The 15,418-nt window shown below is 43.0% G+C and overlaps 1 protein-coding gene across 1 annotated transcript; it reads left to right on the forward strand.

The window, feature by feature from the left end:
* Positions 1–404: 404 nt before the first annotated feature.
* On the forward strand, positions 405–3,527 carry LOC113932672 (T-cell surface glycoprotein CD1b-like). Its single transcript, XM_027611959.2, is given in 6 exon segments — positions 405–465; positions 717–983; positions 1,628–1,906; positions 2,120–2,398; positions 2,739–2,832; positions 3,506–3,527. Coding segments are annotated over 6 exon segments (1,002 nt in total).
* The last annotated feature ends 11,891 nt before the right edge of the window (positions 3,528–15,418 follow it).

The following is a 15,418-nucleotide window of genomic DNA, read 5'->3' on the forward strand; positions in this document are numbered from 1 at the left end:
AGAGAGCCCGAGACATTTGTCCCGGAGGAGACGTCCAACATCACCCTCTTCTTTAGCATTGTGGAAGTACGCGACTGGGGAGGCGACATGACCCTTCAAAATCACACGGGGGCTCTTGCAAGGTAGTAAGTAAGAAGGGAACTGAAGACGGGGAAGCAGCTGGAAGCCGGGCAGATAAGAAAATAAATGCTGGAGTCAGGCTGGAGTGGAAATGAGAGGCGAGTGGGAGGCCCGGGGCTGTGGGAGGTGCAACTCTCCTCCGCTGGTTGGTTCGTGTATACTTGATTGTCTCAAACCCCAAATCTCAGACCTGGAGATTTCCCAGAGAGAGGGAGTCACTGTCGAGCTCTGAGTGGAGCTGCTGAAGACTGAGACCAGCAGTGGCTCTGAGAGTCTCTGGGGAGATGCTGCTTCTGCTGCTGGTGTTGCCCGAGGTCCTCTGCCCAGGCGGTGGTGGTGAGAAAGGTGGGCGACTGGCCACATCAGCACGGAGACAGGGTCCAAATAAAGCTACGGAGGCTCCGGCTTCCCCAACACTCCCCACCACCCTCCAGAGGTGGGGAGGCGGCCTGAGGCCCCGGGGACAAATGTCTCGGGCTCTCTGTTGCTCTTCAGACTCTGGGTTCCTTTTCTCTAGATCTTTCCAATGTTCATTCTCTCACTGTTCCCCGCTTCTCCCTTTCTCCGCACTTTCCTTATCCTCCCATTACCCACAGCCTTTCGGGGGCCCACCTCCTACCACGCCATCCAGATCTCATCCTTTATCAACAGCAGCTTGACCCAGACCCAGGGCTTGGGATGGTTGGGCGATGTGCAGATTCACGGCTGGGACAGTGTCGGCAAAAGGGCAGTTTTCCTGAAGCCCTGGTCCAAGGGGAACTTCAGTGATGAGGAGGTGAATGAGCTGGAGGAGCTCACCCAGGTCTACCTTAGTGGGTTGGTCCTAGAAGGGCAGGACCATGCCTCTGAGTTCCAGATGGAATGTGAGTCCAGTCCTCCGATCTAGGGAGGCTCTTGCTGAATTTTCTCTCTCCTGCTTCAGGCTGCTACTCCTTCTGATCTTTGCCCCTCCTTCCTGCATTACCCAGCTGCACACATACGCTCCTCTGGAGCAGTTGCGCCCTCTGACTCCACACCCCCACGGAGCACTCCAGGTTCTTCCTGCTGCCCGCACTCTCCTCTGACAGGTGAAGGTGCCCCATTGTACCATCTCCTGGTTGGCTCGTGTATAACTTGCTTCTCTCAAACCCTAAGCAAGAAGCCCTGCTTCTCTTCCCCGACACCTGAGCGACCGCCTCCTGCAATCCCCCTCTTGGAGCCTCCTGCCTGGCCCTCTTCCCAGTGCACTCCTCTTATTCACCCTGGATGGCTGGCCCCCAACCTTCATACTCTGCCCCTCCTCCCCTCTGCCCACATACGTCATTGCAACTGCTTCTCTACCATTTTGTGATATGCGTGCCTCCCTGGTTTTCAGCTTTCTGAAAAATCTTTGATTGCTGTAAATGAGAGTTTGGCTCATCATTTCACACTTCAGACCTTTTGCATCACCCAAATCCCAAATCCCAGGTTCTTCCCTCATCTCTTTCTTGTTTGCTTCTTACTAACTGTCTGTTTTCCTTCCATCCAGACCCCTTTGAGATCCAGGGCATAGCAGGCTGTAAGCTGTATCCCAGTGGGGGCACCGTGAGCTTCTTTTGGGGAGCTTTAGGAGGACTGGACTTTCTGAGCCTCAAGAATTACTCCTGTGTGCCCACCCCAGAGGGCGGTAGCAGGGCGCAGCGCATCTGTGAGCTCATCAGTCAGTACAAAGGCATCCGGGATATTGCAGAGAAGCTCCTCTTTGAAACATGCTCTCGGTATCTCCTGGGTGTCCTCGAGGCAGGGAAGGCAGAACTGCAGAGACAAGGTTAGTCCTGTTCCCCTAAGGCTTTTCCGTTTCACTTCTCACCACTTTCCTTAAATTCAAGAGGAGGAAGTACCTAAGAAGAGAGGGGTTTAATCAATAATTTGGTTTCCAAAGGAGGAGAAGGGGTCACTGTCCAAACTTGTGAGTTTCCAAATCCCTGTGCTCTAGAGTAGAGTCATAATCTGACACTCTCCCTGCTCCTTCCTGCCCCAGTGAAGCCTGAGGCCTGGCTGTCCACTGGCCCCAGTCCGGGTCCCGGCCGTCTGCTGCTGGTGTGCCATGTCTCGGGCTTCCACCCAAAGCCTGTGTGGGTGATGTGGATGCGGGGTGAGCAGGAGCAGCGGGGCACCCAGCGAGGTGACATTCTGCCCCATGCTGATGGGACATGATATCTCCGAGTGACCCTGGACGTGGCGGCCCAGGAGGCGGCTGGTCTATTGTGCCGAGTGAGACACAGCAGTCTAGGGGGCCAGGACATGGTCCTCTACTGGGGTGAGAAAGAGCGGGGACCTGGCTAGGCATGGGGGAGATCGTCCTCAAGCATAGAGGGAGGCACTGGCTACAAGTGGGGCTTCACCAAAGAGAGGAGGGTGGGGAGAGGGAGGAGGGGAGGGATGAAGGGACGGGAGAGGGAGGGAGGAATGGAAGGGGGAGAAGGAGGGAATAAAGGGGAGAAGAGGAGAGGGGAGGTGGAGAGGGAGGGCCAGAGTTGGGGGGAGGGACAGAGGTAGCATACATCAGCAGCAAGTGACCATCAGGTAGGCAAGGGAAGGCCAGAAGAATCAGAGAATGGGTTTTGAAGTGACATCCTGTGTCCTTTCCCAATTTCCAGGAAACCCCATCTCCATCGGCTTGATATTTTTGGCAATAATAGTGCCCTTTTTGATCCTTTTGATAGGTCTTCTGTTTTGGTTTTTGAGGCGCTGGTGAGTTTTTATTTTTAATCTTTCTTTTTTGTCTACGCATCTACTCTTTCTACCATTTTATCAATTTACATCACATTAGCCTCAGTCTTTCCACCAGACTCTCCCCTTTCTTCCCAATCCCATCTTCTTTATGCAAATCTATTGTTTAAATTGTGGTAAACCTACCCTCAAAAACATAAAACCTATGGTCTTCGCCATCTCCAAATGCACAGACTAGAATTATGAAGTACACCCACATTTTTGTGCAACCAATTTCTAGAGCTATTTTCGTCTTGAAAAACTAAAACTCTATACACATTGAACAACACCTCCACGGTCCCTGCTCCCCAGGCCCCAGCACCCACCATTCTATGCTCTGTCACTAGAAATTTGATGATTCTGGGGACTTCATATAATTGAAACTTTTAGGAGTTGTCCTTTTGTGACCGGCTTATTTCTCTCAGCACAAGGTCTTCGAGGTTCATCTGTGTGGCCCCATGTGTCACAATCTCCTTTCTTCTCAAGGATGAGTAATGATATTCCATTGCACGAACATGACATTTGTTTATCATTCATCTGTCGGTGGATAACTGCGTTGATTCCATGTTTTGACTATTTGTGAATAATGTCACTGTGAACATGGGAGCATGAGTATCTATTCTGTAGAGATATTTTTTGCTTGTGTTCTTCACAGGTCATATCAGAGTATCTCATGAACCCTTGACATGACTTCTCTTCCATTTGGAATAAGCACCCAGAAGCCCAGAAGCTCAAGTCGTCAGCCCTGGGGGGTCGATTGCATCATATTTCATCAAATAATCCTCCTATTTGATCACATAAGAGTTCCCATAGGATGTAAGATAAATCACTACTCATAACTAGCAGAAAAATAATAGAAAACCATCAATTTTTTGTGAGATGGTATCAATAGTACGATTCGCCCTGATCTCCTACACATGAGATGTGGAAAAGAATGTGTCTTAGGATAAATGAAATATGGTATACAACTTGCTGGTGATAATCCTTTGGTTTCCCTCTTTTAAAACTTTTTTTGTTCTGCTTCTGCTGAAATGTCATTTGTCAAAGTAAGCTAACTCTAATTAAGCTGCAATCGTTGTATTTGCAGGGATGCTGAGCATGTTTAACATAATGTCTCTGTCTCTGCCTGGATGACTTTCTAATCCTTGAGGCACAGAGAGATGCTTCTTCCTCCAGGAAGCCTTCCTTAGTGCTACAGTGGAAATGACCCTCCCTTGTCTGGTGTCACAAAGAGACCTACTTCACTCTGTACCCATGGCATTGAGCTATTTTGGTGTCATTTTAACATATTGTTGGATATCATCAGGGATATCGGTCTGAAATTCTTTTTGATGGGATCTCTGCCTGGTTTGGGGATGAAGGTAATGCTGGCCTCACAGAATGAGTCTTGAAGCTTTCCTTCTGTTTCTATTTTCTGAAACAGCTTCAGAAGAATAGATATTATTTCTTCTTTGAATGTTTGATAGAGTTCCCCAAGGAATCCATCAGGTCCTGGACTCTTGTTTTTTGGGAGGTTTTTGATCACTGCTTCAATCTTGTTACTGGTTATTGGCTTATTCAGGTTGTCAATTTCTTCCTGTTTCAGTCTTGGGAGTTTATAAGTTTCCTGGAAGGCATCTATTTCTTCCAGGCTGCTCAATTTATTGGCATATAGTTGTTAATAATAATTTCTAATAATTGTTTCTATTTCCTTGGTGTTAGTCATGATCTCTCCCCTTTCATTCATAATTTTATTAATTTGGGTCCTTTGTTTTTTCTTTTGGATAAGTCTGGCCAGTGGTTTATTGATCTTATTAATTCTTTCAAAGAACCAGCTTCTAGTTTCATTGATCTGATCTACTGTGTTTCTGGTTTCTAATTCATTGATCTCTGCTCTAATCTTAATTATTTCTCTTCTAATGCGTGGCTTGGGCATCATTTGTTGCTTTTTGTCTAGTACTTTGAGGTGTAGAGTTAGTTGGTGAATTCGGGATTTTTTATTTTTTTGAGTGAGGCTTGGGTGGCTATGTATTTCCCCCTTCCTGCCTTTGCAGTACTCCATAGGTTTTGGACCGATGTGTTTTTATTCTCATTGATTTCCATGAATTGTTTAAGTTCTTCTTTGATTTCCCGGTTGACCCAAACATTCTTGAGCAGAGTGGTCTTTAGCTTAAAAGTGTTTGAATTTCTTCCAAAATTTTCTTGTGATTGAGTTCCAGTTTTAAAGCATTATGGTCTGAGAATATGCAGGGAATAATCTCAGTCTTTTGGTATTGGTTGAGACCTGATTTGTGACCCAGTATGTGGTCTATTCTGGAGAAAGTTCCATGTGCGCTTGAGAAAAATGAGCATTTTATTGTTTTAGGCTGGAATTTTCTGTATATATCTATGAGGTCCATCTGGTCCAGTGTGTCATTCAAAGCTCTTGTTTCTTTGTTGATTTTCTGCTTAGATGATCTGTCTATTGCTGAGAGTAGAGTATGGAGGTCTCCTACAATTAACGTATTGTTATCAATATGATTCTTTATTTTGGCTAACAGTTAGCTTGTGTAGATGGCTGCTCCCATGTTGGGGGCGTAGATACGTACAATTGTTAGATCTTCTTGTTGGATAGATCCTTTAAGAATGATATAGTGTTCTTCTGTGTCTCTAGCTACAGTCTTTAGCTTAAAATCTAATTTGTCTGATATAAGAATTGCTACCCCAGCTTTCTTTTGAGGTCTGTTGGCATGGAAGATGGACCTCCATCCCTTCACTTTCAGTCTGGATGTATCTTTAGGTTCAAAATGAGTCTCTTGTAGACAGCATATGGATGGGTCCTGTCTTTTTATCTGATCTGCAACCCTGTGCCATTTTATGGGAGCATTTAGGCCATTCACGTTGAGAGTGATTATTCAAAGACATGAATTTATTGTCATCATGTTGCCTGTGAAGATCTTGTTTCTATAGATTGTCCCTGTAAATTTCTGTTCTATATCACTCTTGGGGGTCTTTCTCCTTTTATATAAACCCCCCCTAATATTTCTTGCAGGGCCCGCTTAATGGTGACATATTCTTTCAATTTCTGAGAAGCTCTGCATCTCTCCATCCATTCTAAATGATAGCCTTGCTGGATAAAGTATTCTTGGCTGCATGATCTTCATGTTTAGTACCCTGAATATGTCTTGCCAGCCCTTTCTGGCTTGCCAAGTCTCTGTGGTTAGGTCTGACATTATTCTAATGTCCCTCCCTCTGTATATAAGGATTCTCTTTCCCCTAACTGCCCTTAAGATGGTTTCCCTGGTTCTAAGATTTGCGAGTTTTACTATTACATGCCGGGGCGTTGGCTTATTTTCCTTGATCTTGGGAGGGGTCCTCTCTGCCTCTAGGACATGAATGTTTGTTTCATTCCCCAGATTAGGGAAGTTTTCCGCTATGATTTGCTCAAATATATCTTCTAGTCCTCTCTCTCTCTACCCCCTCAGGGATCCCAATAATTCCGACATTGGAACATTTCATGGTGTCACTTATTTCTCTGATTCTCTTTTCATGGATTTTGAGTTGTTTTTCCCTGGCCTCCTCTTTTCCCTTTTTATCTATTAAATGGTCTTCCAGGTCACTAATTTGTTCTTTTGCCTTGCTTAACCTAGCTGTTAGATTATCTAGATTAGATTGGGTCTCACTGATGGCATTTTTAAGTTCTGCCAGTTCAGCTTTCATTTCTGCCCTTAGAGACTTTATGCTGCCATTAATTGATTTCTCCATTCTAGCTATTGTCTTCACAATTGCTACCCTGAATTCCATCTCCGACATCTTGGTTATATCTGTATCCATTTGTAAATCTGTGGCAGAAGTCACAGTCTCTGAGTCTTTCCTATTTTGGGGGTTCCTCCTCCTAGTCATTCTGTTGACGGGTGGTTGAGGGAATGTACAGAGTCCAAATTATTGATCACAACCCAGGCAAGATGCACCTGTTTTATAGGGACCTTAGGGTTGCCAGTCTCTTGTTCTCCCAACATGTCTTCTAGGGGAGGGGCCTGCTGCCCTGTCACTCAGGCACCCCTGTTTGGGCAGAGTTGCCCTGACCCCTGTGGCAGGGGATGGGCTCAGTGAAAATCATTTTTGGGGGGCTTTTGTTCTCTGGTGGCTTTCCCTGTTGGCTTTTCAAGTCTCTTCTGAGAGTCAGAGCAGAAGAGATCGTTTCCAACCCTCTGTCTCAGAGCAGAGAGAGCACAGTCTGTTCTTCCGTGAGCTCTCCAGGCCATACTATCCCCGTTTCTGTTTGTGCCGCTATAAACTGCAGCGTCCTGGGTTGTGCGCCCCTCTGCTGCGCTCCCAGTCCTCACCTCCAGGTCGGGGCATGTCTCTGCCCTTTGTTTTTCTAAAATTGCCAGCTGCCCCCAGTTCCAACACGTGGCCCCGCTGCTCCAGGTTTCAGTCCGGGGGGGCTGCCCTAAAGTCTTTTCCCTGCCACTACCGGTCTGCGAGTCTGTGCTCCATCCCCAGCGTGGGAGGCTATCGCTCACTGGTGGTGTAGAATCTCCGTGGCTCCCTCCCCCTTCTGTTTATCTTTGGATATGTGCCTGTGGAATCGTGCTCCCCACTTCATACCTCAAAACCAACTGCCTGAGATATTTTGTTTGTAGAGTTCCAGATCTATCTTCTTACATCGCAGGCTGGTTTTGTGGGTGTTCAGAGTGGTCTGGTAGATATCCAGCTCAATTCTGGGGACTGGTTGGAATAGGGTCTCCCACTCCTCTGCCATCTTTTCCTCCCTCTCTGGGGTTCATCAATTTTATAAATTTTTCAAAAACTACTTTTGGCTTTGCCGGTTCTCTCTAGGAGCATATCATTTTATTATTTTCCTCTTTCTACAAACATACCCCAGAGATATTGTGGGTTTACTTCCAGACCACCACAATAAAGCAAATATAATAAAGTGAGTCAAATGAATGTTTTGGTTTCCCGGTGCATATAAAAGTTACATTTATACTATACTATAATCTATTAAGTACACAGAAGCATTATATTTGAAAAAAATTGTACTTACCTTAATTGAAAATATTTTATGGCTAAAAAAAGCTAATCATCATCTGAACTTTTAGTGAGTCGTAATCTCTTTACTGGTGGAGGGTCTGCCTTCATGTTGGGGCTGCTGACTGAATAGGATGGTGGTTACTGAAGGCTGGGGTGGCTGTGGCAATTTCTTAAAATTAGACAACAATGCAGTTTGCTGCACCAATTGACTCTTCCTTTCATGAATGATTTCTCTGTAGTGTGTTATGCTCTTTGATAGCATTTTACCTATGGTAGCACTTCTTACAAAATTGGAGTGAATCCTCTGAAATCCTGTCACTGTTTTATCAACCAAGTTTATGAAATATTCTAAATCCTTTGTTGCCATTTCAAGAACCTTCACAGCATCCTTTACTAGGAATAAATTCCATCTCAAGGAAACATTTTCTTTGCTCATCCATAAGAAGGAACTCCTCATCCATTAGTGTTTTATCATGAGATTGCAACCATTTAAAATATAATAATAATGAAAACGTTTGAAATATTGCAAGAATTACCAAAATGTGACACAGAGACAACAAGTGAGCAAATGCTATTGGAAAAATGACGCTGATAGATTTGCTCAACGTGGGATTCCAAAAACCCTTCAATTTGTAAAATATGCAGTATCTACAAAATGCGGTAAAGTGAAGTTACATAAAATGAGGTATTTTCTTTGCATTTAATATGTTGTTAATAAGGATTCTGATCAACAAATTCCAATGTGTGCGAGAGGGGCTTTCCCACACACAAACCCAACAAGAAAGTCTGACACCAGGAGGGTGTCCTACAATTCAACTCAATTCTGTCTACCTGGGGAGAGCATCAGATCCCACCCGTCAGACTTTCAGTCCTTCTGAGACTGCACATCACACTTGAGATGCCAATTGCAAGTTTAGTTGATCACTTGTGTTTCTGATTAGCCAGCTATAGATGGGAGGTTCTCACGACTTCCTCCTTGGGTTCAATCCATTTGCTAGAGTGGCTCAAAGAACTCAGATAAATATCTTATTTACTAGATCACCAGTTTATTACAAAAGAATATCACTCAGGAACAGCCAGATGGAAGAGCTGCACAGGGTGAGGTGTGGGAAAGATCCTGAAACTTCTTCCATGTCCTCTCCAAGTGTACCATTCCCCTGAGTCTGCATATATTCCCCAACCTGGAAAAACTCCAAACCAGTCCTTCTGGGTCTTTGTGGAGGCTTCATTACATAAATATGGCTGATTAAATCATTGGCCATTGGCAATTGATTAAACCTCTAACCTCTCTCCCCTCTCTTAGGGTCTGGGGCAGTGGGACTGAAAGTTCCAATCCTCCAATCATAGAGTCAGCTCCTGGCAACCAACCCCCATCCTTAGGTGCAATCTGAAAGTCACTTCATTAGTATAACAATTACTCATAACACTTAGGAAATTCGAGGGTTTTAGGAGCTTCATGCCAGAAATGGGGATAAAGACCAAATATATATTTCTTATTATAAATCATAATATTGCATTATACTTCTAACTTCTTAACGTAGATGCTTAAGCAACTTATATTCAGTCATTATTTTCTTATATGTGCTTTTAAGTCTAAAAATTCCCCTTAGGGATGCCTGGAGGACTCAGTTAGTTGAGTCTGACTCTTGATTTCAGCTCAGGTCATGATACCAAGGTCTTGGGATCAAGCCCTGTGTAGGGCTCCATGTTGAGCATGGACCTGCTTAAGATTCTCTCTCTTCCTCTCCCCCCTGACCCTCCCTGCTCTCTCTCTCTCTCAAAGAAATAAAAATAAAATAATAAAATAAATAAATAAATAAATAAAAATTCCCTTTAAATATAGATGTAGCTGCATATCAAAAAGTTTGAGAAGCTGCATTGAATTTGTCAGTTCAATATATTTTCTCATCACCATTAGTTATTTAAAATTTGTATTTCTGAATTTCCAGACATGGAATAATCTCTGGTTCTACTTTCATTCTTTTCTTTTTTTTAATTGAGGGACATTTTATTAATTAATTGTTATGAATAGACTGATTGATATTAACTAGTTGATACTTTTACCCTACTCTGCTATATGATGAGAATCTTTTTTTAAATTTTATTTTAATTTTGTTATGTTATGTTAGTCACCATACAATACATCATTAGATTTTGCTGGGTGATCCACGATCCATTGTTTTCGTATAACACCCAGTGCTCCATGCAGTACATGCCCTCCTTAATACCCATCACCGGGCTAACCAATCCCCCCTCCCCCCCTTCCCTCTAAAACCTGTTTGTTTCTCAGAGTCCATAGTCTATCATGGCTCATCTCCCCCTCTGATCCCCCCCTTCATTTTTCCTTCCTACTATCTTCATTTTCTTTTTTTTGCTTTTTAACATATAATGTATTATTTGTTTCAGAGGTACAGGTCTGTGATTCAACAGTCTTACACAATTCACAGCGCTCACCATAGCACATACCCTCCCCAATGTCTATCACCCAGCCACCCCATCCCTCCCACCCCCCACCACTCCAGCAACCCTCAGTTTGTTCCTGAGATTAAGAATTCCTCCTATCAGTGAGGTCATATGATACATGTCTTTCTCTGATTGACTTATTTTGCTTAGCATAATACCCTCTAGTTCCATCCATGTTGTTGTAAATGGCAAGATATCGTGGTTTTTTTTGATGGCTGCATAATATTCCATGATATATATATATATATATATATATATATATATATATATATATATATATATATACCACATCTTCTTTATCCATTCATCTGTCAGTGGACATCTTGGCTCTTTCCACAGTTTGGCTATTGTGGACATTGCTGCTATAAACATCGGGGTGCATGTACCCTTTCGGATCCCTACATTTGTCTCTTTGTGGTAAATACCCAGTAGTGCAATTGCTGGATCGTATGGTAGCTCTGTTTTCAACTGTTTGAGGAACCTCCATACTGTTTTCCAGAGTGGCTGCACCAACTTGCATTCCCACCAACAGTGTAGGAAGGTTCCCCTTTCTCTGCATCCTCACCCTCATCTGTCATTTCCTGACTAGTTAATTTTAGCCATCCTGACTGGTGTGAGGTGGTATCTCATTGAAGTTTTGATTTGGATTTCCCTGATGCTGAGCGATGTTGAGCACTTTTTCATGTGTCTGTTGGCCATTTGGTTGTCTTCTTTGGAAAAATGTCTGTATATATCTTCTGCCCATTTCTTGATTGGATCACTTGTTCTTTGGGTGTTGAGTTTGATAAGTTCTTTATAGATTTTGGATACTAGCCCTTTATCTAATACGTCATTTGCAAATATCTTCTCCCATTCTGTCAGTCGTCTTTTGTTTTTTTTGACTGTTTCTTTTGCTGTGCAAAAGCTTTTTATCTTGATGAAGTCCCAATAGTTCATTTTTGCTCTTGTTTCCCTTGTTTTGGTGATGTTTCTAGGAAGAAGTTGCTGTGGCTGAAGTTGAAGAGGTTGTTGCCTGTGTTCTCCTTTAGGATTTGGATGGACTCCTGTCTCACGTTTAGGTCTTTCAACCATTTGGAGGCTATTTTTGTGTGTGGTGTAAGGAAATGGTCCACTTTCATTCTTCTGCATGTGGCTGTCCAATTTTCCCCGCACCATTTGTTGAAGAGACTGTCTTTTTTCCATTGGACATTCTTTCCTGCTTTGTCAAAGATGAGTTGACCATAGAGTTGAGGGTCCATTTCTGGGCTCTCGATTCTGTTCCATTGATCTATGTGTCTGTTTTTGTGCCGGTACCATACTGTCTTGATGATGACAGCTTTGTAATAGAGCTGGAAGTCCGGAATTGTGATGCCGCCGGCTTTGCTTTTCTTTTTCAACATCCTTCTGGCTATTCAGGGTCTTTTCTGGTTCCATACAAATTTTAGGATTATTTGTTCCATTTCTTTGAAAAAAGTGGATGGTATTTTGATGGGGATTGCATTGAATGTGTTGATTGCTCTGGGTAGCATTGACATCTTCACAATGTTTGTTCTTCCAATCCATGAGCTTGGAACGTTTTCCCATTTCTTTGTGTCTTCCTCAATTTCTTTCATGAGTATTTTACAGTTCTCTGAAGACAGATTCTTCCTCTTTGGTTAGATTTATTCCGATGTACCTTATGGTTTTGGGTGCAATTGTAAATGGGATCGACTCCTTAATTTCTCTTTCTTCTGTCTTGTTGTTGGTGTATAGGAAGGCCACTGATTTCTGTGCATTGATTTTATATCCTGCCACTTGACTGAATTCCTGTATGAGTTCTAGCAGTTTTGGGGTGGAGTCTTTTGAGTTTTCCACATAAAGTATCATATCATCTGCAAAGAGTGAGAGTTTGACTTCTTTGCTGATTTGGATGCCTTTGATTTCTTTTTGTTGTCTGATTGCTGTGGCTAGGACTTCTAATGCTATGTTTTTTTTTTTAAAGATTTTATTTATTTATCTGAGAGAGAGAGAATGAGAGACAGAGAGCATGAGAGGGAAGAGGGTCAGAGGGAGAAGCAGACTCCCTGCTGAGCAGGGAGCCTGATGTGGGACTCGATCCCGGGACTCCAGGATCATGACCTGAGCCGAAGGCAGTCGCCCAACCAACTGAGCCACCCAGGCGCCCCCTTCTAATACTATGTTGAATAGCAGTGGTGAGAGTGGACATCCCTGACATGTTCCTGAACTTAGGGGGAAAGCTCTCAGTTTTTCCCCATTGAGAATGATATTCGTTGTGGGTTTTTCATAGATGGCTTTTATGATATTGAGGTATGTACCCTCTCTCCCTATACTCTAAAGAGTTTTGATCAAGAAGGGATGCTGTACTTTGTCAAATGTTTTTTCTGCAACTATTGAGAGGATCATATGGTTCTTATTCTTTCTTTTATTAATGTGTTGTATCCCATTGATTGATTTGCGGATGTTGAACCAACCTTGTATCCCAGGAATAAATCCCACTTGGTCGTGGTGAATAATCCTCTTTATGTACTGTTGGATATTATTGGTGAGTATTTTGGTGAGAATTTTTGCATCCATGTTCATCAGGGATATTGGTCTGTAATTCTCCTTTTTGATGGGGTCTTTGTCTGATTTTGGGATCAAGGTAATGGTGGCCTCATAAAATGAGTTTGGAAGTTTTTCTTCCATTTCTATTTTTTGGAACAGTTTCAGAAGAATAGGTATTAATTCTTCTTTAAATGTTTGGTAGAATTCCCCTGGAAAGCCATGTGGCCCTGGGCGCTTGTTTGTTGGGAAATTTTTGATGACTGCTTCAATTTCCTTAGTGGTCATAGGTCTGCTCAGATTTTCTATTTCTTCCTGGTTCAGTTTTTGTAGTTGATACATCTCTAGGAATGCATCCATTTCTTCCAGATTATCTCATTTGCTGTCATATAGTTGCTCATAATATGTTCTTATAATTGTTAGTATTTCGTTGGTGTTGGTTGTGATCTCTCCTCTTTCATTCATGATTTTATTCATTTAGGGGGAGGAGCAAAATGGTGGAGGAGTAGGAGACCTAAATTTCTTCTGGTCCCAGGAATTCAGGTAGATAGGTATCAAACCATTCTGAACACCTATGAACTCAACAGGAGATCGAAGAAAAGAATAGCAGCAATTCTCTGAACAGAAAAGTGACCACTTTCTGGAAGGTAGGATGTGTGGAGAAGTGAATCTGAGGCTATATTAGGGAAGATAGACTGTGGGGGGAGGGAGCCTCTTTCAGCTGGCTACTGGTAAGTGATAGAGAAGTAGAGCACAAAATCAGAACTTTTAGAAGTTGGCTCTGCTGAGGGATGTCACTCCAGTGGCTACATGGGGGGGGGGGTGGAACCCTCCCTGGGACAGTGCGGTCTCAGGACCCTTAGGGTCACTGAAAGACCAGGGGCACCTGAGTTTGGCAGAGCTCCCAAGTATTGGAGCAGGGAAGCCAGCTGCAAAGACAAGGGTGAGGAGTGGGCTTGCAGCTCAGGGTTGTCATAAACTGTAACCCGAGGCACAGTCGGCCCACTGCCCTCAGAGCAGGGACACAACAAGTGGCAGATCCGGGGAGACTCCCCTTCCTCCCCGGGAGAAGGAACACGGGAGCTCACCCCAGGAATCTGCTGGGTTCAGACACTCTAAAGGGGGTCCTGTGCCAGAGATAGAAATGCTCAGTCACAGGCCGGGTGAGCACGGGTTGTGGCCAGAGACCAGGGAGACGGGAGTGATTGACTGCTTTTCTCTGGGGGCACACTGAGGTGTGGGGCCCTGAGTTCTTGGCTCCTCCAGGGCAGAGATTGGGAGGCTGCCATTTTCACTCTCACCCTCCAACACTGTACAGAAAGCTTGCAGGGAACAAAAGCTCCCGAGAGCAAACCCAAACCGATTACTTAGCCGGGCCGGCAAGGGCAGGGCAATTCTGCCTCCGGCAAACATTTGAGAATCATTGTGAGAGGCCCCTGCCCCCAGAAGATCGGCAAGAACAACCAGCCAAGACCAAGTTTACCGATCAAGGAGAACTCCAGCACTAGGGGAATACAGCACATAGAATTCATGGCTTTTTTCCCCCTGATTCTTTAGTCTTTCAAGGTTAATTTTTTTTAATTTTCTTTTTTTTCTTTTTCTATTATTTTTTAATTTTTCTTTTTCCCTTTTTCAACCATCTTATCAATCCCCTTTTTTAAAATCTTTTTTATTTTTCATTTTTTTGAGTCATATTCTATCCCTTCATAGTAGTTAACCTTATTTTTGGTATATATATATAGGTTGTTCTCTCTAAAATTTTGGGATACAGTTTCTAACAGACCAAAATATACCCTAAATCTCTAGTGTATGGCTTTGTTCTAGTCTCCTGCCTGATCAAATTCTCTCCCCCCACTTTTTTTTAAATTTCTTTCTTTTTTCAACCAACTTCTTATCTTATCGATTCCTTTTATAAAATCTTTTATAATTTTCATCTTTACAGTCATATTCCATCCCTTCATCATATTTACCTTTATTTTTGTACATATATAAGGTTTTTTTTCTTTAAAATTTTGGGAGGCAGTTTCTTCTAACAGACCAAAATATGCCCAAAATCTAGTGTGTGGCACTGATCCACTCATCAGCCTGATCATATCTGAGATTTGGGGTTTAAATCTAACAATCGCCATCTTACTACTGCTTTCCTCTTTTCCAGTCTCTTTTATATCTTTTCCCCTCCCTGACTACCTGCCCACTTTTTGGATTAAGTATTTTTTAATTATATCCTCTCCCCATGTAAGCTTGCTAGTTTCATGGTCTTTTATAATTCTTTTATTAGTCATTCAAGAAACATTTACATTCATCCAAAGCTTATCAAATGTATTATAAGTTAGTATTTTACCACTTCATACTAGGCAATGATCCCAAAACACTTTAACTGCATCTATCCTTCTCCTGACTTACATGCTACAGTTGCTGTATATTTTAATTTATTCCACAAAGTTAACATTTTAAATAAATTCAGAGTTAAATTAATTTCACACAATAAACATTTGTTTTTATTTATTTGTCCTTTGCAGTGCTCAACTTGGCATTTAGTGTTGGGAACTAGCAGTGTCAATTGACCCTATTTGAACCAGGAAGTGCAATT

This window comes from Zalophus californianus, chromosome 10 (genome assembly GCF_009762305.2).
Source record: "Zalophus californianus isolate mZalCal1 chromosome 10, mZalCal1.pri.v2, whole genome shotgun sequence".
NCBI classification, from domain to species: domain Eukaryota; kingdom Metazoa; phylum Chordata; class Mammalia; order Carnivora; family Otariidae; genus Zalophus; species Zalophus californianus.